At 32.3% G+C, this 22,146-nt stretch overlaps 4 protein-coding genes across 6 annotated transcripts; 1 reads left to right on the top strand and 3 right to left on the bottom strand.

Moving 5' to 3' along the window:
• Positions 1–830: 830 nt before the first annotated feature.
• Positions 831–1,874, bottom strand: LOC137809495 (uncharacterized). Its single transcript, XM_068610603.1, has one exon. It carries the CDS (start codon positions 1,872–1,874, stop codon positions 831–833), a length of 1,044 nt encoding a protein of 347 aa, XP_068466704.1.
• Positions 1,875–6,251: 4,377 nt separating this feature from the next.
• On the top strand, positions 6,252–8,218 carry LOC137812124 (dof zinc finger protein DOF1.5-like). The gene is made up of 2 exons (XM_068614028.1): positions 6,252–6,949; positions 7,816–8,218. The coding sequence occupies exons 1-2, from the start codon at positions 6,511–6,513 to the stop codon at positions 7,926–7,928; spliced, it is 552 nt and encodes a 183-aa protein (XP_068470129.1). The 5' UTR covers positions 6,252–6,510; the 3' UTR covers positions 7,929–8,218.
• A 2,963-nt stretch (positions 8,219–11,181) lies between these two features.
• Positions 11,182–12,649, bottom strand: LOC137809494 (uncharacterized). Its single transcript, XM_068610602.1, has 4 exons — positions 12,368–12,649; positions 11,624–11,926; positions 11,322–11,549; positions 11,182–11,268 (listed from the first exon to the last, which is right to left on the bottom strand). The coding sequence occupies exons 1-4, from the start codon at positions 12,647–12,649 to the stop codon at positions 11,182–11,184; spliced, it is 900 nt and encodes a 299-aa protein (XP_068466703.1).
• A 5,183-nt stretch (positions 12,650–17,832) lies between these two features.
• LOC137812135 (14-3-3-like protein C) lies at positions 17,833–21,438 on the bottom strand. Of its 3 annotated transcripts, none has more exons than XM_068614044.1 (7): positions 21,026–21,438; positions 20,521–20,827; positions 20,352–20,439; positions 19,535–19,644; positions 19,265–19,413; positions 18,134–18,183; positions 17,833–18,057 (listed from the first exon to the last, which is right to left on the bottom strand). In XM_068614044.1, the coding sequence occupies exons 1-6, from the start codon at positions 21,096–21,098 to the stop codon at positions 18,134–18,136; spliced, it is 777 nt and encodes a 258-aa protein (XP_068470145.1). In that variant the 5' UTR covers positions 21,099–21,438; the 3' UTR covers positions 17,833–18,057. The 3 variants fall into 3 exon arrangements, with proteins under 3 accessions (XP_068470145.1, XP_068470147.1, XP_068470146.1); XM_068614046.1 differs by having other exon boundaries at positions 17,833–18,052; positions 21,026–21,420; XM_068614045.1 differs by having other exon boundaries at positions 17,833–18,049; positions 21,026–21,420.
• Positions 21,439–22,146: the final 708 nt, after the last annotated feature.

Raw genomic sequence — 22,146 nt, 5'->3', positions numbered from 1 at the left:
TGAACTGTCCATCTAACTGCTTCTGGCCATAGAAATCTTGGCATTTCTTTCTCGGAGAGCAAGCAACGCACCATGTTCATGATAGTGCGGTTTCTCCTCTCTGCTACTCCGTTTTGTTGAGGAGTATATGATGTTGTCAATTGTCGTTTTATGCCATGCTCTCTGCAAAATTTGTTGAATTTGTCTGAGGTGAATTCGCCTCCTCTGTCTGTCCTCAGACCACGAATGACAGTCTTAGCTTCTTTTTCAAGAGAAATTTTGAACGCTTTCAAACGTTTCTGCTTTTTCTGCAAGAAAATGAATCCATGTTTTACGAGAAAAATCATCAACAAGCACGAACAAATACCTTTTTCCACTATGAGACGTTGGGGTGATTGGACCACATAGATCCGCATGAATTAGTTCTAGCTTCTCTGTTGCTCTCCACTTGCTCTTCTTTGGGAATTTTTCTCGTTGTTGTTTTCCCATATTGCATATTGTGCACACCTTAACATCCTCCTTCAAGCTAGGTAACCCTTTCACCATTCCTTTCTTTGCCATAATTTGAATGGACTTATTATTTAAATGTCCAAACCTCCTGTGCCAAAGAGATCCCACGTCTTCTTCTTCCACCTTGAGACATTTCACAGATGTTGGTTTCTTCTTAGCGTAAACCAAAAACATCCGATTCATCGTCATTTGAGTCTCCATGATCAACCCTCTCTTACAATGATATATCTTGCACACATTATTCTTGATCATAATGGTCAGATTCTTCTCTTGAAGTTGTCCAATGCTCAGCAAGTTGTTCGTCAGATTCGGGACATAATAAACATCAGTCAAAACAAGTATTATCCCCTCCACTTCAAATCTGATGTTTCCTTTTCCTTGACCCACCATCTTAGAGTTGTTTCCCAACCGAACAGATGCTTGAAACCTTCATCTAGATCAACAAACCAAGATTTTCCCCCCGTCATATGGTTTGAGCATCCGGAGTCCAAAAACCATATGCCACTTTCTTTGAGATTGCTCACATCGACATGCGCCATTAGTAAGCATTCTTCTTCTTCGTCAAACTCAGCATAGTTGACGTTTTTTTCCTCACTAGTGCACTCGAACTGATAGTGACCTTGTTTTCCACATCGAAAACATTGAATGGCTGCTCTGTTTACAAAGGATCTGCCTCTACCTCTGTAGCTGCTTCTTCCGCGTCCTCGTCCTCGTCCTCTTCGAGCGTTCCTTGACACATTTTCCACTTGCAGAACGTGCTCTTCACTCCTTCTCTCAACCACCTTGCTCTCATGTATTTGTAGTGATGCTTGTAACTCGTCAACAGTAAGGCTATCAATGTCCTTTGATTCTTCGATGGAGCAAACCACAAAGTTGAAGTTGTCTGTGAGACTTCTTAAAATCTTTTCAACAATCTTGACATCGTCTAATTCTTCTCCACTATTTCTCATGTCGTTGACGATCTCCATGACTCTTGAAAAATATCCCGTTATTCGTTCTCCAGCCCTCATCTCCAAGGTTTCGAAAGTTTTCCTTAGCCTTTGTAGTTGTGCGCGTTTCACTCTAGCATTACCTTGGTGCTTGATTTTCATGGACTCCCATAGTTGTTTGGCTGTCTCCTTCCTGGTGATAGTTTTCAACATGGTTTTGTCAATTGATTGAAACAGGTAGTTTTTGGCTTTGAGATCCTTGAGAATAGCTTCTTTAAGCGCCTTTTTCTGAGTCGGAGTAGGTGATTCGATTTTTCTCAGATCATCAAATCCTGGTTCAATGATGCTCCAATACTCCTTGGATCGAAGAAGGTTCTCCATGAGCAAACTCCAGTGGTCATAATCTCCATCGAATTTTGGTATGACAGGTGCGGTGAAACTGGTAGTGTCTGCCATTTTTCAGTACTGTGTTTTTCCTCTCAAACACTCTTGTAATGTGTAGCTCTGATACCAGATAATAGAAATATTTAGTATATTTTATAATGAATAGAGAATGGCTTTTATAAAAGCCTTACAACCACCGAAACCGAAATCTACGTAACAGATAACTAAGAAATAGGCACTACTATTAAAATATAAAATATCTGCAACAGATTTATTTAACTCCTAAAAACTAGCTTGACTTATTCTTCAGACTTTGCCAAATATCCAACAGTAAGTAGCTAAAATTTTGGTAGTTAATGGTTAGATACTAATTTAGAAACCATTTTATAAATTTTTATTAATAATAGAAACTACTTTAGATACCAATAACTTCTTTTAAGTTTATACCATGGTTTCTAATTTAATCAAATAGTAACTAATTATTTTGGTTTCTAAAATTAATTTCTATTTAATAATTTTTTTGTAGTGTATAATCTCACATTTTTAAATAACCTCATATACACCCTTATATCTCCCTCCCAACTGCAACACTTTTATTTATGTTTTATAGAGTAGTTTCATCATTTGACCATGGGTAAGAGTTGACAAGAATATTCATTGCATTTGACATTTTAAAAAAAATCTGATTTTGTACTCCATTTTTGCACATACTTGTTTTTGTTTTGTGACTTTTAAAAAAAAGCAAACAAAAATACAACCATCATCACTAAAAACATTACAAAATTTACTTTAACCACCGACATTTATCCACTATCACAAACAACCACTCTTACTTGAAAATGAAGAAAAAAAATACCATATTCTCTATTATAAATATTGTTAAAATTAAAAAAATATATAGAGGTGCATGGTGAATGCATTGGAGTTACTACAAGAATTTGCCAAACATTATAAAGAATGAAACCAAAAACTTGCTTGCTGGTTATGTGCATCTTCAACAAGTTGATATTGAAAAACTAGATAATTGCCAAAGCTTGGACATATAATATTAGTGAATCTAATATTTTATTAATAGCTCAATTTTATTTCATTTTACTTTTTCTTGCGTAAAGGAAGAAGGAAAGTGGAAAAGAAAAAGTAGCAATGACTAAGGAGTTCGAATTCTGTGGCCAGATTAGATAAACAACATTAATCTTTTTCCTTATTTTAATAAAAATCTATGACTATGATATTTGCTCCGATATAACTTTATACGTACTCATTGACTTTAAAACAATTCCTAGCAAAAAGTGTGTCCTTTATCGATAAAGAAACCTAATTGATGCTTCCTAATCTTCATTATAAAACAGAGTAATGAGTTGGAAATGGGATCACTTTCCAAATAAATAATATCAAAACCCCTTTCTTGAAAAAAAAGGCATATAAAAGTATCTTATACAGAAAACGTTGTTGGCGTACTAAAAGGAACCCGACCCACAATATTTGATCAAATTAACGTTTATAAGAATATTTTTAAATTACTTACACACTGTTCGTATGTAAAAAAATATTAAAAAATATTTTATGAGATTTTTCTCTTATTAAAAAATTATTTCATTTTTTTTATTGAGAAAGCATTTTTTTTAAAATAAAAAGGTTTTTTGGAAAAATCTATTGGTACCTAAAAAGTTGGCTTTTTTTGAAAAGTGCTACCAAATGGCATTAGAGGGTGTAACTTTAACAACCAATATATCCAAATAGAGATAAAAAAATCGCACGATATATATTAAAATATGATTGGTGAACCATCTACGATAGTTCTACTACGATCCTTTTAAAGACACAAAAAGTGAAGTCTAGATCATTCCAACTCACGTGTACTCTGCTTTTGTAAGACCACCTCAACGAAAATCATATAAAAGAGATTATCATTACTAATAATTTTAAATTATTAACAATTTTTTATTTTTGAATAATGTTTTGTATTTGATGATTATTGAAATACTTTATCAAGATAAAAATAAAAATTTAATAAACTTGAATTACCTTATCTAAATAAAATATTTGAAAAATAAAATTAAAATGAGATCAATTCAAATTCAATATATTCAAGTGTCTTGTGAAATTTCATATTCAGAGAGAGTGTTATAATGTTTGTATTTGAAAAGGAGTAATTTCTAGAGGATAATTCAATGTAAAAATTTGAGTTTTTCTTATGCTCTCTCCACTCTTACATGTATGTTTTCTCTCTTAAAACTTTCTTATTAGGTTGACTTTTATTTTTGACTCAACCACGATCAGAATAACTTAACCTAAACTTTGACATCATTGTAGGATATTGTCAATTCAACATTTTTTTTAATTGTGTTGGTTTTTAGACAGAAATCAATCATAATTTTGTTGTTGTTAGTGTAGGACAATGTCATTTCAATTTGACGTTAGTTATGATTTTCTTAATTAACATTAACAATTTTTTATTGATATTAAACATAATTTTTTTCTTAGTTAGTTAGGTTTTACTTTTAGTTGATTCTAGTCATGATTGCTTTTAGTCATGAGCTAGATTGTTTACATTTGATATTTATTGAGTTTTGTTTACTTGATGTTTGCAAATATTTTTTTTCATCCGCATCTGCAGTTTTTTTTTTCTCAAAGTTTTTTGGTTATAATTTTTTTCTAATGTTGATTGGAAAAACTTTCGGTCGTTTTCAGTAAGATTGTTTTTGACAATGCTAGTAGGAAATTGTTTTAACCTATATCGATTCAAAATTTGAAAAAAAAAAAACTATCAACAATATAAAAAAATAAGCTTAAGTGATGTCAGTTAAAATAGTTGTCGCCAATAAGGAAAAAAATTTAGTTAAAATTGATCAAAAAAATTGGCTAAAAACCTTATCAACATATAAAAAAATTCTTATCAAATGAACTAAAATAATTATTAGATCAATATATATTAGTAAAATGTAATCTGAAGTTAAGTTAATTGTTTACACTTATAGGTAAATTACATTGAAGAAGACTTTAGTTTTGTGTAAGAATAGATATTATGACATTTTAATTCTTTGAATAATGGCTTATTATTAAGTAATAAAATATTAAAAATTGGGTAAATTTAATCTTTTAAGGGACTAATTTGATCATTAATTTTTTTAAAAGATTAATTTCATGGTCCACTAAAAGAGTCAAACTTAAAAGTATCTCTAAATAAGTTTGTTTTATTTATTTTTTCTTAAATTTAATTCTGCTGCATATACTCAATTTGACTTTATTACCATTTGTTTTTAGTTGGGAGATTAAAAAATAATAATTTTGAATCATTAAATATAATTAAGATATACATTAAGTTCATTAAGAAGTAATTTGAATCATTAATATTAAAATATGTGAGAGAGTAAATGATGATGCAATTTATTTATTGGTGGTTTCTCTGTTTGTTTTCTTTGATATAGCGACTGTTTTGGTTGTTGAGTTTTACGGAGTTACACATGTAATGTTTCTTGGATGCTTTGTAATAGGTGGAACAATTGTCTTAACTACTATGGAAAAATCAAGTTTAGGGAGTTTCTCACATTTTCGTGAAAGGGATGCATGTGCTGATAAACTTGCTAACTTAGGCTTTATTTATAAAGAGTACTTTTATTGGTATAATAGACTTCCGTCTAGTATTTTCTTAAAGTTCTTTATTAATAGATATAAATTACATATATACCGTTTTTTTTAATATATGAGTTTTGATCTAATCTTTCCATATTTTTTTTAATAATACTTTTTCATGTGTGCGACCGATGATTGTTGTTGGTTGAGATATCAGCCTAATTGAGATGTCAAATTTCATAATAATACCTAAAATAAAAGCGTGTATAAAAAAAATAATGCAATTTACATTTGTGTTGTGTATGGCTCACACCACGATCATCGCAATGGATAGCAACAACCCATCAATAACTTAGCTAAACAATTACCGAATCATACTCTAGATCATAATCCATTAATTAATTATTCACTATCATCACATAGCAAACATCCTTATTCTCCAAACTTCAATGCCAAGTTTTCATAGATCAATGCATTTAGACGTCTCAAACAAAATTAATTAATACAAAATATTCCTTTGTTTCTCCTTCTCAATTCTTTTAAAGAAACTAACACGGAATACACATCTTTTTTTGGCTAATAAAATATTTTTAGCTGGCTTTACATTTGAAAATAGAACATAAGTATATAATTTAAATACAAGAAGATACTTCCTCTCTCTCTCTCCCTCCTCATACATAATAAATTTTGATGACTTTTTTATAATTATTTTGCTTTTCTTTACATCCACTTATTGTATAAAATAAGTCCCTTTTACACTTTGTAAGAGATCTACCTGGATTGGGCCAGCAGTGTATGTATAGATTTTAGCAGTGCATGGTGATGACGTAGACTACTGATGTGTACAAAAGTTCATCCATACCTTTTCTAATTTCTACTCTTCCAAACCCTTTTAACTTTTCTTCTTTTTCTCTTTTCTTTTAGCAACGCACTTTATATTCCACCTACGTTTTGGCGTTTTTCACATGAACTTTCCCCCAAAGACTCACGCTTTATCATTCTACTAACCATGATGCCCTTTTTAGCTTTATTCCTCTCTGCATATATAAAAACACCTTCACATTTTTCCTCCTCAATCCCAACCTAAACCTTCTTCACTAAGAATAATCCCTCTCTTTCTCTCTCTCCCTCTAAAATGGCCCAAGTAGAGAGTGGGCAAGCCAGTGAAGGGATTAAGCTGTTTGGAACAACGATTACCTTGCATGGTAGAGAAAGAAGAGAAGATAATAAAGTGAGTGAAGATGAGACAGAAAAGAGAGCAGAGAGGATCATACCGTGTCCAAGATGCAAGAGCATGGAAACCAAGTTTTGCTACTTCAACAACTACAACGTTAATCAGCCTAGGCATTTCTGCAAGGGCTGCCAGAGGTACTGGACTGCCGGCGGAGCCCTTCGCAACGTACCAATAGGGGCAGGCCGCCGAAAGGCCAAACCGCCGTCCCATGACCCTACAGCTTTTCTGGACGCATCCACGGTTCAACAACAATTTGCTTTGGAAGAATGGGATGTTGCCACCATCACTCACGGCGATTTCCGGCACTTTTTTCCGTCGAAAAGGCGGAGGATAAACTCAGGTGGTCAACGTCAACCTTGTTAAACTATCTTCTTCCATTGTTTTTCTTTTTCTCCTCTTTGGTATTACACAGACCTTTCTTTTGGAGGCATTCTAGTTCAACTTTGCTTGTAAAACTTCCGTATATATCACTTTGATTATATAAGTATTCCTCTTTGCTGTTTCTCTGTAAAAACACAAAATGTAAAAGGTAACGATTGTAACTTACACATACTGTATTTTTAAATTATTGAAAAACCCAAAAAAAAATAAAAAAAATATTACATGCATGTATCTCTTATATCCTATTCATGTCTCAAAAGAAACAGAGTCTAAAAGACATAATCCTTTAATATATTCATCTCACTCACACATCTAAAGCGATTTCAAAAGAAAAATATGTGAAAGAGTTTGTTTATTTACTTAAAAAAACCTTAAATATGAACGGTTCTCATTTTCCAGATCCCAAGTAAAGTGGTCGTGATTCAATTGTTTGATTTCTTTGTGGGAAAAACATTTTTTTAGTTAATATCACTGACATTACATATGTATGTGTATATGTCTTATTATTACTGAGGTAACCATAATTTAAGCATAACTCATCTTATCATCTTTTTATTCTTTTTATGTTGAGATTATAAACTTTTATGTAAAATTATATATCTATAAGTGTTCGATAATGACATTGGAATATATTTAAATAGTTCTAATATCTTATTAACAGTGAAATTTAGATTTAATTTAATTTTATAAAAATAATTTATAAAATAGGATTTACATATATTTATTAAAGTCTCCTAATCTCTAATTAGAATCTTCAACACTTATTGTATATTATACATATGTGAAATGGAAGAAAAAATCTTATAGAATATATTGTTACTGCAGCTGAGCATGAAAGTCAAAACGAGTTTGTTATGAGCCACGAAATCATAGAACATCCGAATGAGATAGAAACGAAGGAGGCTTTAAAAGGCAGTGACAATGTAAAGCTTATCTGATTAAGAAGTTTGAATGCTCGAAAAAAGACACAGCAAAAGAACAAATAGTGTTGTAATTATTGGAGACGTGAACGGTTCAGATAATCTCTCACATGGCTACATTTTCTAGAATTCTTACAAAATCTATATAGAATTAATTGAAGTACATTAATTTGTTTGGTTTGACGTGCGATCCGCAAAAAGCTAGAGATTAATTGATTGATGTAAAGTGAACGCGGAGGAAATGGTCAATGATAAAGAAAGAGAGAAGTTTATAAAAGAAAATAGTAAAAATTGAGAGCAAATTGCACTTAAATTATTATTTATTTCCTCTCTGCTTTGAAAATTAAGGAATGTGTCCGTCTTTGTTCACAACTTGGCTTTAGATGCCGGCCAAAACGTTCACTCCACGGTATCTATATAACAAAATAAATTCATGTTAAAATAAAGACTAATATTTCTTCTTGTTTTATAACGGTCTGGTCAAATTCTTCATTATTGTTATGATAATAATGATTATAAGTAGATAATCGGATAGGATTTGTAGGCGTATGTACTTAATATGGTGTGCAATTAGTCCAATAAGATTATTACAATAATATGTAATTTACTGTTGCTAAATCCTGAAAGACTAGTCTAATTAATGATTTAGTTTTCTTGTTTATCAATTAAATTTAAGTGAGGTTTGTCATTTATTTATATACTATACTATTAAATGTCGTCGGATAACTAATTCATAAAATGAAATTTGTATCCACTTATATATTATGAAACCACAATTTTTTTAAAACTTCTTTTTTCCTTTTCTCTTTCTTCTTTATAAGATTTTGGTCTCCTATCTCATTACTTTGACGATTGGAGTCCGCCATTAGACTTTTAGTAGCAAAGACTACAAGATTGTCTAATTAGAATCTCTGATAGAGTAAGTTCATTTTTGTTTTTCTCTTTGAGTCAAATTTTGAACTTGTTAGGTTTGTCTCAATCTAGGTTTTGCATGTGACTCATTTAGCTTCAGAGTTAGTCTCTATTAGCTCAGATTCCTAGTGATATAGTTAGATTTTTTATCAGGACTCTAGGGTGCAGGTTAAACTACCTTGAGTTTTTGGTATGTTTGGAGTTCTTACTGAACATCTGCTCAAGTTCATGTAAGAGAAACTAGTTTTAAATTTCCAATAGAACCCTAGGCTAGAAGATTTGGATGTGGGGGTGACGTGGTCATCAGTCTCAAATTTTCTTGTAGAATTTCTTGTTTTTGAGTATATAATAATTTGATTGAGATTGAAATGTGAAATTGTAGATATGGTAAATGTTGTAGAATGTATAAGAGTTTGGAATTGAACGAGTTAATGAATGTATCTGAATAGTTTGTTGAATCAATTCAAATGTAATATTTAATGAGAATTGGTTGTTTGATTTTAGATGATTTTAGTTTAGAGAGCATATATATATATATATATATATATATGTATATATATATATGTATATATATATATATGTATATGTATAGATTGACATAATAGCTCAATGAGAATGCTTGAATAATTATGAGTAAAAACTATCATTTTAATGTGTAGATTTATAAAAATATGAGTTGAATGTAATTTTGGTAGAAAAACCAGAAATATAAGAGGTTTATACAGATTTTTCTGCATATCTCGCTCAGGCGAGATAATTTTCGCCAAAGCTAGAATAAAATGAAAATGAGAAGCTCTCGGGTCCGTTTTCGTCTAAGCTAGAAGAAATCTCACTCAGACGAGGCGTGTGATGAAATTCTAGGTTCTCTGTGGTTCAATCTCGCTCAAATAAGAGAATTTTTGCTTGGATAAGACTTTCATTCAAACTAGATTTAAAAAAAAACTGAATTTTATCCTTATTTTTAAAAGGTTGGTTTATCCTTATTTTTAAAAGGTTTTTAAAACTGAAAACTTGTAAGTCCTATTGTAACCATATTCTTCACATTTATTTCATGATATAATTTAATAGGATATTGAGTATTTTTAATTGAATACCTATTAATTTTTCACTGTTTAATTTTATTAAACAGGTGACAAGACTATTATCTTATCTTGTTATTTTTACTGACCTGGTTAAATGTAAAAATTTGTGATTGATTAATGTAGAATAATATCATGCATAGTGTAAAATGATAAATGAATTTTACTCTTTACATTGATTACATTGATTGTAATATTATTTTTATAGTCTCATATGAGAAGTATAATTTCTTTTAATATTCAATAAATCAAAAAATTTAATAAAAACTTAATTAAAAATACTTAAATTTACGAACAACTTAAAACTTAATTAAGCCTTAAAGAACCTAACCCTATATAAATATGCAGACTCTTTAGCATGTAATTAAGACTCTTAAGCATGCCTAACATGGTGGATACTTGTATATATTAATTAGTATATACATATTTTAAGTTGACTCAATATATAATACGAAAAATTAGCTCTCTCTCCCTCCTTTTATTGTGCCATGGCCAGTGACATTGATGGGAGACAAATCTAAGCATGCATATCAATTGAACATGCTTAGAGTTTTATGCTTTTAAGAGACAGAATGGATGATAATCAAATGAAGAAGCCGATTTTTTTGAAATATGGTGCTGTGGCCCATCTTTACATCAGGTTTTTGTACCCTAAATCAAGATCTCTCTACTCATCAACAGTGTAATAATGTCGGCCTGTGATAAGTTCATTTTCATTTGAAAAGATGTAACATGATTTAAATGAATGGAGCATAGAAATTCACTTGATGTTTCATGCACACAAATGACTTATTCAACTTTTTTTAATTTTAAAAATAATGATGTGAAAAACACATCAGTTACATCAGTTTCTGAAATCTTATATTTATATGGAATTGAAGGTTTAATAGGAACTAGTTTGATGTAAAAAATTTAAAATTTCAATTTTGAGCATAGTTTATTGTTGATTTTGATAATGGATTATTTCATGACAAATTTTGTTTGGTACAAGTTACCATTTTGGATTTTGTTCTAGTAAAGAAAAGAGGGATATTTCTCAATCAGAGTATGTAGTTGAGGTATGTTAAACTTTGAGATGGTTACCGGATTATACCCTTCAAGCTTCATGAATTGACTCTAAGAAAATGATGGGGCTCCACCTACAGAAGATACTCTGACGTTCAAGTTAGTAAGAGCATTTTTTTTTTTATCAGCAATAAAAAATAAATAAATAGGGACCACTTCAGGGGTGGTTCAATCCTTATACAGAAAAACAAGACATCAAACACCTAAAAACGCGTTTACCAACCCAACACACCGGCACCCAAACCAACTCTAACCAGAATCAATGAAACAGCCTCATACAAGCCAAAAGATTTAGAACCCAACTAGAATAAGGGAAATAAACAAAATTAGACTTTGCAACAAACCAAGACCACACCTTTACTTGCATCGAAGCAAACACTTCAGACACATCTATCACACCTCTATTGAAGATGATCGAGTTCCTATGTTTCCAAATTTCGCTCACTATACCAACCCAAATTGCACTCCAGACATCATTAACAGACTCAGAAGCCTGACTCATCCTGAACTGTGAAAAGTTTGTCAAAGGGTCCTTGTGGAACACGAACGATACACCAAGCCACTCGAAGCACAAACACCAAACCTGCAAACAAAAAACAAGTGACAAGACGACTCTTCCTCCTCCCCACACAGACAACACAAAGAATTTTCAATTACCACTCCACGCCTTGCCAAATTAACCCTAGAGGCAACCCTATTCTCCAACACCCTCCAAGCAGTGATCAAAGCCGAAGGCAAGGCTTTACACCTCCACAACTTACTGTACACCGAAGAAGACTGCCCACCTTGAACCCTCCTTAAGTGAACATATGCTGAGTTTACAGCATAAGTTAGACACCCCCCAACCTTCCAAACCCAAACGTCCTCCTCTCCCACAAACGGCTTCACCTCTTGTAAATTCTGAACCAGCTGTTCCAACAAAGCCTTCTCCCAGTCAAAAAAAGATCTTCGCCAGTCTAACTGCCAAACCCAAACATCATTAAGCACTACAAGAAAATCATGAAATAGAAACCAATTTTTAGAGACCAAAATAATTAGTTACAATAGGAACTAAAATAGAAATCATTTTAGAAACTAAAAGAAAAATTGGTTTCTAAATTAGTTTATATTATTTTCTATTATTGTTAAATAGTTTCTAAATTGGTATCTAATTAGCAACCAAGGTTTTAACTACCAAATATTTAGTTTCTAAATTTGGTATCTAAAACCTTGGTTGCTAATTAGATACAAATTTAGAAACTATTTAACAATAATAGAAACTAATTTAGAAACCAATTTTTTGTTTAGTTTCTAAAATGGTCTCTAATTTAGTTACTATTGCAACTAATTATTTTAGTCTCTAAAAATTGGTTTCTATTTCATGATTTTCTTGTAGTGAAGCCAATGTCCAAGCTCAGCCACCTTTGCCTCTTTGGCCGAACTTAGAGAGTATAATCTCGGAAAAACTCTCTTCAAAGCACCACAACTCAACAAACTATCCTCCCAGAAAGAGATATCTTTACCGTTACCCACTTTCCACTTAAACCCATCTTCAAAACTTCTTCCCCAACCCTCTGAATCCCAAACCTGCTTCAAATCTTTCCACCAGAGGGAGCCCCTACTAACCTTACCACCCTCTCTTAAACTTCTCCACCCACCGTATTTAGAAACAAGAATCTCTTTCCACAACCCTCCTTTATCCATTCCCAGTCTCCAAATCCACTTTCCTAACAATGCCAAGTTAAAATTCCTAATCTCAACGATTCCAAGACCACCAACGTCTCGAGGCTCGCACACCTTGTCCCAAGAAGCCTAAGCAATTTTCCTTCCTTCGGAGCCCCATCCCCAAAGAAAATTCCTTTGTATACGAACTAACTTGTCCACCACCACAGAGGGCATTTTAAACAAAGACATAAAGAAAAGCGGGATAGAGGAGAGAACAGACTTGATCAAACAAATCATCCCTGCCATTGACAAGCACCTGCCTTTCCACCTAGACAATTTACTCTGCACTTTCTCTACCACCCCATTCCAACAAGCACCACGCTTATGACACCCACCTACCGGTAGTCTCAAGTACACAAAGGGAGTTGTCATCACATTACAATTAAGCATAACCGCGAACCGCTGGATCGAACTTTGATCCAACCCTATCCCGCCCAACCTGCTTTTTAAAAAATTCACCTTAAGCCCAGAAGCAAGTTCAAAACACAGCAAGATCGCCTTGATATTAAAGATACTTTTAGAATTAGCTTCACAAAAGAATAAAGTATCATCAACATATTGCAACATGTTCACCTTCACTCTATCTCTCCCAACTTCTAGACTATCAATCAAATTCTTCTCTTCTGCCATCCTAGAGACTCCAGCCAACCCTTCTGCAACTAAAAGAAAGAGAAACGGAGCTAGCGGATCGCCTTGGCGTAGTCCCCTCCTAGGGATAAACTCCCTAGTTGGACTACCGTTAACAAGCACAGAAACTGAAGCGGATTCTAAGCAACACTTTATCCACCGGATCCATAAATCGCAGAAACCCAACCTTTTTAGCATATAATAAATAAAATCCCAGCTTACCGAGTCGTACGCCTTCTCATAGTCAACTTTGAAGAACACACAAGTCTTCCTTTTTCTTTTATATTCTTCCAGCACCTCATTAGTTACTAGTACACTGTCCAACAGACCCCTACCTTCAATAAAAGCCAACTGTCTCATATCAACAACTTTACTAATTACCTTTTTCAAACGTAGAGACAACGCTTTTGAGATAATTTTATACAAACAACCAACTAACGAAATAGGTCTGAACTCACCGAGTTGTATAGGATTTTCTACTTTCGGGACAAGACAAAGGAAAGAGGCATTTGAGCCTCTAGGCCAATGACTTTTTTCCGCAAAATCCTTCACAACTGACACCACATCCAACTTTATAAAATCCCAACAAAACTTTAAGAAACCAAAATTAAATCCATCAGGACTAGAACTTTTTGAACTTTCACAATTCCAAACCGCAACCCTTATTTCTTCCTCAGAGAAGTCACGAACCAACATCTCGTTATCAGCTTCCGAGATAGAATTGAACCTTACATTATCCAACCTAACCGCACAAGTTTCGTTCCTGGCAAACCTATCTTCAAAATAATCCCTGACCTTTTCTTTGATCACAACCTTATCCTCGCACCACCTTCCATCAACAAACAATCCATGGAGCTCGTTCCTTGTCCTTCTCCACTTTACTGACGAGTGAAAAAGCTTTGTATTAAGATCCCCCTGTTTCAACCACTTTTGTCTTGCTTTTTGAAAGATGACCACCTCTTGCTTAAACATAACTGTAGTAAGTTCAGCAAGGAGCAACCTTCTCTCCTCCCTTTCAGACTCTTCTAACCCCCTATCATCATCCAGTGTATCTAACTCATTAATCCTTTTTTGTAACTCTTCACTAGCAAAATTAACGTCCCCGAAAACTTCTTTGTTCCTAACTTTTAGGTCAGCTTTAAGCTTTTTCAATTTTTCTTTGAAGATATAAATTCCAAACTAGTGTATAGAGTGAGTATAGTGTAAGATATGAGTTGAAAGTACTCTCGATGTGTTGTGTTTTATGGTGTTATGTGAGTTTTTTTCTTTCCCTTATTTAAGGTACTACTCTCTCCCCTTCTCCTTGTACATGGTCTTATTATTGGCTTAATTCAATAATAAATGTTGTCTCCTATTTAAGGCTGATTATCCTTTATTATTGGCTTAATTCATTAATGTCTTTAAATATGAATATCGGTAAGTGATTTGTTTATACGCAATATCGGACTCGACCCATAACACTACAACCCTATAATCTCAGGCACAAGTTGATGACGCTAAACTAAGTTTAACCTAACGATCTCCAACCGAGCCACCTATCTCTCAATTGGGCTTGATCGATGACACTACAAATTTATTTAAACTCTTCAGTTTTGTGAAAGGCATTTACTAGTGTTGTTTGATTTGGTTTTGGTATGTTTGATATCCGAATTTGGGAATTGAATATTTTGTATTTAATATATTGAGTGTTTTAAATATAATTAAATTAAAAAATATAACTTAAGTAGTATAAGAAGGACAAATTGTTTATATTGATATTTGGCTTAATTAGAATGAAATGATTGATTTACGTTGTTAATAACTTAATTTTCTTATAGAGAAAAGTTTTGTTAACACTATAAACAGTAAATAACATATATTTGACATTTTTTATAATAATATAATAATATTTTTAAATTATAAAATAAAATAAATAAAATAAAATATTAATTTATGAAAGTATTAAGTGTATCTTTGACTTTGATAATATTTGAACTCTAAGACCTGAGAACAAAAAGTGTTGTTGATACTCTTTAGAATGGAAAAAAGAATTTAACACCCAAATAAAGTAAAATAAATATACTTGACAAATTATTATAATAATATTTTAAATTAAAAAATAAATTAAATTTTATTAAAATATTAGTTTATTGAAGTGTCAAGTGTACGTGGATATTGTTTGCATTAACCTTTTAGAATTTATGTTTTAGGTAGATAGGAATTACAACTATTGTTTGTAGTGTTAATATATCATTAACCTTTTAGAATTTATGTTTTAGGTAAATAGGAATTACAACTGTCACGCATAACTCTTTTTTGAGGAATTTTTATCACTTTAACTGCCTAGGTTTAAACACTAAACAAAATCTAATATGAAAAACAATGTGGGTTGCACTGATGAGAAAAATTTGAGATCACATAAATAAAGTTACATTTAGAAATGCAATTTTTGATGAGGATGAAATTTCCTGTCTAACACAAATGAAAGGATGGATATGAATTACATATCTAAATAAGATAGCTACTTTTTCTTATCAAGTTGGTGCTTGTGTTAAAAACATGCTTACAAATGTTATAACATCTATTCACCTATATATAAACCTGGTTCAAAGACTCACTATTTCAATTTGGACTTCTAATAAGTTCTCAAATCAATAATGTTCCAAGTTCCTCAATTTAATAAAGCTCATTGTTCATGATATAATTTAATCAAAATCAGCATGTACATAATCTGTCATAGTTCTGAACAATGAGAGGTAGTGTTGATTTTTTGAATTACAAAAGCAACGGAATCACACTGCTAGCCATTACTCCATATTGGACAGGAAAAGTGATAGTTGACTGGTGGATAGAAAAGCTGCAGAGGATAGGAATAGTGATCAGAATTAAAGTCGTCATCATTGACAATCACATAGACTACATGTTCAAAAGTACTGACAAAAAACAAGAAAATATATTAAAGGCAATGTTTTATGGGTTGAAAGTAGCTTGATTTTTAGCAAAAATTAACCTATAGTGGTCTGTGAAAGCAACAAAAGAAGGAGTCGTGTTACTGCATGACACAGAAAATAAATAAGCGCATAAAACAATTTTTAGCTGCTGCGAAGTGAATTACTTGCCCTGGCTAATTGAATCATGTAGTAATTAAACCAATGGCATTAAAAGATTTGACTGATAATATCAAAGGTGCTGATTAGAAAACGATATGAAGGCAAAGCCAAACGGAGCTTTCTAATGCTTGTAAATGGGTTTGGATACTCCAAGTTCCGTATTATTAATATATTATTTTTTTCGATAAAAAAATTATTAAGAAATATTCAAATTAGTAATCATATAATTAATTTAATTTATTATTAATAAATTATTAAATGTCGAAGTCTCTAATTAATTTTAGTTCAAAACTGTGTAAATTTAAAATAAAAATGTGGATAACATGTTAGGCTAATTGAAATTCATTGTATGTAAAAGATGGATATAATTCTTAACAATGAGGTGATGACAACATGAAACCTAAAAAAAAGTTGATTAAGATAGAGGGAAAAGTCATGTTCATATAATTTTGCGTTCTTAAATTTTCTTTCAAAATTAAAAAATAAGTTCCTTTGATAATGATGCACGTTGCTCACTTGGTTATTAAGATTTTATTATTATTAATTCTGATTTTGTTACTTTTAATTATTTTACTGTTATATTGCATTAATGTGATTTTGTTATCTAAAGTTATTTTACCGTTATATTGCATTAATGGTCAGTTTACAAACCTGTTAATATTCCAATTTTATAACTTTCAGTAATTGTAATTTTATTATATATATAATTGAATAAATAAAAAATAATAAGATCAGTTTTACAATTATGTTCAATAAATTTTTACAACCTTTTGTCTTTTATTTTTTTTAATTAGTTCCTCTTCTAATGATGATGTCCTGATTTATAATTTTGATGGAGTTAATGAAAATAGACCAACTCGTTTTTTTAAGAACCCATTCTTCTTTAAAAGACTAGAAGACCAATTATGTTGAGTTGAGGAATTAAAATCATTTTATACGGATTTATCTAATGTTAACATAAAACAGTTCAATAACAGTGCATCTCTTTCATTCACAAAGCAGAAATAGCTATGATGAAGAATGTCTTTCCACAAGGACTAAAAAGTGTCCATAGAGCATTACAATACGAATTATTGACATTTGAAATACACTTTATTCTTTATAATTTGGTTTACAAAATGACTCTTTTAACTTTTTTACTTTCAGTTTTACCTACAGTATGCCTTCAGTATTATTGTGAATTTACAGGGTGAGCATGATATTAAGCCTCCTATAAAAAATAGAAAAAAGGTTAAGTTAGTAAAAATATTTGTTGAGATGGCCTATTCAATCACAGTCACATTGCTATGGTAGTGGGAAATGGTGAAACTCCGGTCAAACACCTAGAAATTTCTGAAGGAAATCAGTCCATAATTCAATTTTCTTGTGGAGCAATGATTAGCGTAATTTTAAATGTATTATGTAAACAGATAAAAGAATGCAAGATAGCATCCTCTTAGAAAGATGAAGTCAACAAAATGAAGCAATTCACTAAATTGCAGCGAAACACCATGCAAATAAACTCGTCTCCAGTAACAGAAAGCACACACATAGAATAAAAGGATCACAAAGCCCTACGGTGATTTTCTAGAGACCAACTCCATGTTCTATTACAACATCCTAAAGGTAAACTATCGGGACAGAGACTAGCCTTCTCGTATGCACATCAATTCCTAGCCAATACCTGCTTCACTTCATTGCAAAATGTAACTTTGTTAAGGTAAAAGGTAAAACTCAATACCATCTGCTGAGTGGGTAGATAACCTACCTATGCCTCTTCACCACCCGTAGCTCGGGCAGAATCCACCTTTTGTTCTTCTGTTAAAAAATGACAATATTTAATTAACTAGGGAATCATAGATACTGGAGTTGGGTTGGCAGGATCACAGAACAAATAAAGAAAAACAGCTATAAAATAAAATGAGAAGGAATAGCAAAGTTTGAAACAACAGCAAATAAGTATGGTTGACAGTAAATCAACATCAAATATGATAACCAATAGAAGGAATAAATTAGTTTAAACGAAGAATTGAAAAACAAAACAACAAGACTGGGGAAAACATCACCTAACGTAAAATTAAGTTGTCTTTTGGTAGAAGGAATTTAGTAGATTAAGATCACATGAAATATGAAGTTACACATTTGTAAAAGCTTTTCAATAAGGTCAACATTTTAAAATTTGTTGCTTGAATAAAGCAATTTAACAGTAATATCTTGATAAGATTTCCCAAATCTTCCCTAGTTAATTTTCAACTTAGAGTGTTACAGTGCGAGGTACAGGCTTTTCTTCTATACTCCCGAGTTTAGGTTTAGTGTTGACTTTTCTTGGAACAAATCAAGACCCAATTCTGTACAGGTTATTACCATCTCCTGCTTTCAATCTTGTTTGGAGACAACAAAGTAAGAATCAATATCTACTCAGCTGAACAATGTAGTGCATTAATAATAACAGCCATAGAAACCCACCAGAAACTTGTGTCATAAGTTTCTCTCCAAATAAGCATAACATCACATAAAGGTAAGTCACAATGACCACAAACAAATAACCATATCAACCATAAATCATGACAGTATCTACTATACCTGAAATGGACTTTCTATATCATATAAAAATAAAATTGGACAAGTCACACTGACACTCAAGGTTTCAAGAAATTATTAAATCCAATAATACCCCTCCCTCTTTTGACATTACTTTGTCCTCCCTTATCTGTGTACCTACATAATAATGGTAAGGGTGTGTGGTTTTACAAGTCATAAATAAACAGTGTAAGTGAAATTTTGTTAAATCACGGAGAATGTGTAATTTACACTAAAAAAAATCATCTATTTAATTGACATTGCAGACAAAGTCCATCTAACAAAGTGATAGAGAACATTGATTTCCATTAATCACTACCTCCGTCTTCAGGGATGTCAGAAGTCCACAAGGTGAGGTTGTCCCTCAGAAGCTGCATAATTAGGGTGCTGTCTTTGTAAGACTCCTCGCTCAGAGTATCCAACTCAGAGATTGCTTCATCAAATGCCTGCTTAGCAAGGTGACAAGCCCTGAAATATAAGAGTGCAGTGTTAAATTTGTTAAATAGACCCACTTAGACACATAGTATACGAACAAAGAGGGGAATCAATAAACAATAATACTTTCCGGACAATAAAATAAAATTAGTACCTTTCAGGAGAGTTCAAAATTTCATAATAGAAGACAGAGAAGTTCAAAGCCAGACCCAATCGGATAGGATGTGTAGGTGGTAACTCAGCCTCCGCAGTAGTGGAAGCTGTCTGAAATTATGAATTGTTCAGACCAACATGAAAAGGTGGAAAAATACTTTTGGTAACTTAGCAGCCAAATTCATATCAGTAATGCCTACATCTAAATAAATGTCACAGTGCCACACTGCTAAAACTGATAAAAAGTCATGAGACAGATACTTGGTATAATGATATTATGCCTGAAAAATAAGAAATAACCTACTGTATTCCCACTCCCTCAGTTAATTTTTCCCTCATTAACATGTATGCTACAACCTTGATGATAAAGAACCATTAGAATAACTACTTCAATATTCACATGGCCAATGATTATGGCTAATAAACCATCGACAAGTGAAGATAACATCAACATAACAACCATATTAACATTAGTGCCGACAGTATTCCAATCATATGATATATATTACAATAATAAATGGTTGACTAGACAATTACCTTCAGGAATTTTTTAAAATGGCCAATAGTGTTTGCACTTTAGTCAATGACTAATTAGCTTCATCAGATTAGCACAAAGAAAAACCAATAAGCAAGACTTGCAAGTTAATAATAAAGGAATGCAAAAAACATATACGTTTTTCTTCTCTGGCCCTGGTTACTGGAGACATGCTAAGAAGCAAAGCACCAACAACATACATCATGAATCACCAGGCATCAAACATCAAGAGATTTTAAAATTTTAACCACAACAGATGCAAGAGGTCCAAATAGAAGCATACCTGATACGCTTTCATGGAATGATCAGCAGCCTCTTTTCGCTCATCACCGGACTTGAACTCCGCTAGATACCGGTAATAGTCCCCCTTCCTGCAACCAACAACAGAGACATCAACACACAGGAAACTCTAAATCCACAGTGAGAGACAAAAATGACTACTCAGCACTCACATTTTGTAGAAAAAGACACTAGGTTCACCAGTAGTGCTAGAGGGGATAAGGTGCTCATCAATAACAGTCATGATATCACTGCAGATATTGGACAACTCAGACTCCACCTTCTGCCTATACTCCTTTATCCGCTTCACACTCACATCGTTCCCTTTGGCCTCTTCCTTCTGCTCAATCGACGAAAGAATCCTCCACGAAGCCCTACGAGCACCCACCACGTTCTTGTACCCAACCGAAAGAAGGTTCCGCTCCTCAACCGTCAGTTCCACGTTTAGCTTCGCCACATTCTTCATTGCATCCACCATTTCTACCATACCAAACACTCTAAATCTCAGAAGTCGTCTCCACGAAATTCAAATTCAAATTTAAAACCACAAAAAGTTATTTCTAAACTAAACATTTAGGTCGGCACAGTGGTACTCTCAAATCTCAACGCAGAAAAATCAGAAGAAGAAAAAAACCGAGAGAGTATAAGAAACTCAGATAATGGATTACTACAAAGCACCTTCATAGCGTTCGGCTTGTTCGGCGAGCTTGGCAACGTAGACGAAGTTATCGCGTTCCTTGGTGGAGGCCATGGAGGATCTGCAACTTTCTCTCTCCTCTCACTTTCTCGCTCTAGAAATTTGTGTGTGTTGTGTTGTGAGTGTTTGCAAGTTGATGAGCGAAGGGTTTAGTTGTGGAGGGACAGGGCACGACGGCACGGGTTGATCGTGGGGGATGGAGAATCCCCACGCGTACCGAGGAGAGTGTTTGTCACGCGTTTGTGTTTAGGGGAAGGAGGAGGAGGCAGTGATGGTGACGGGAGAGGGAGGCGCGTGGGACTGAGAGGGAGGCAAATTGATTGGCGTTTGGTGGGCATTGAAATTTCAAATTCACTTTTTTTGTCTTTTTGAAAATGAGGGGTTTTTTGTTCACACGGAAACATTAAAAATTATACTATTTTTTTTTGTATGGTAGAATTTTTCATTGTGCTCCATTTCATCATTCTTGACCCTTCGATATAATTTAAAATAATTTAACATCAAAGATGGATTCATTGATTAATTTCAACTGTACACTCGGTTATATAGTTAATTCACATTTTGATACAATGTCTGTACTGAAATAAATTCTAAAATACATATTTTTATTTGGATTATATATTTTAGAATATTAAAATTTAATTTTTAACGTTTTAAAATGTAAAATTTACAAGATTACTGTATTGCATTGCATATTCCGGAACTGATATTTATAATTAATAATTTATTTTCAGAAAAGATAAAATTAAAATTTCAAATTATGGAAGGGTATCATGTAACTGCTATGGTACCTCTATCATATATTTGAATGAATTAATATGATATTGATTAAGAATGTGTTTGTATCCAACGATGGATTTTAATAGAACGAAGAAAGACGAATAAAACACACAAATCAATGAATAAAAAATAATAAAATACAAAAATCGAGATAAAATTGTCTTTAACATTCTTTTTTTCGACGATTTGCGAAGATTGTTATTAAATATATATATTATAATAAATATATATTCTATAATTATTATATTAAATATATATTATATTTTTTATATTATTAATCTATTTATATTATAATAAAATAAGTATAATTAATTATATAAAA

Source organism: Phaseolus vulgaris, chromosome 2 (assembly GCF_000499845.2).
Source record: "Phaseolus vulgaris cultivar G19833 chromosome 2, P. vulgaris v2.0, whole genome shotgun sequence".
In the NCBI taxonomy this organism is placed as follows: Eukaryota; Viridiplantae; Streptophyta; class Magnoliopsida; order Fabales; family Fabaceae; genus Phaseolus; species Phaseolus vulgaris.
This window is presented reverse-complemented; position numbering and strand designations above follow the sequence as displayed.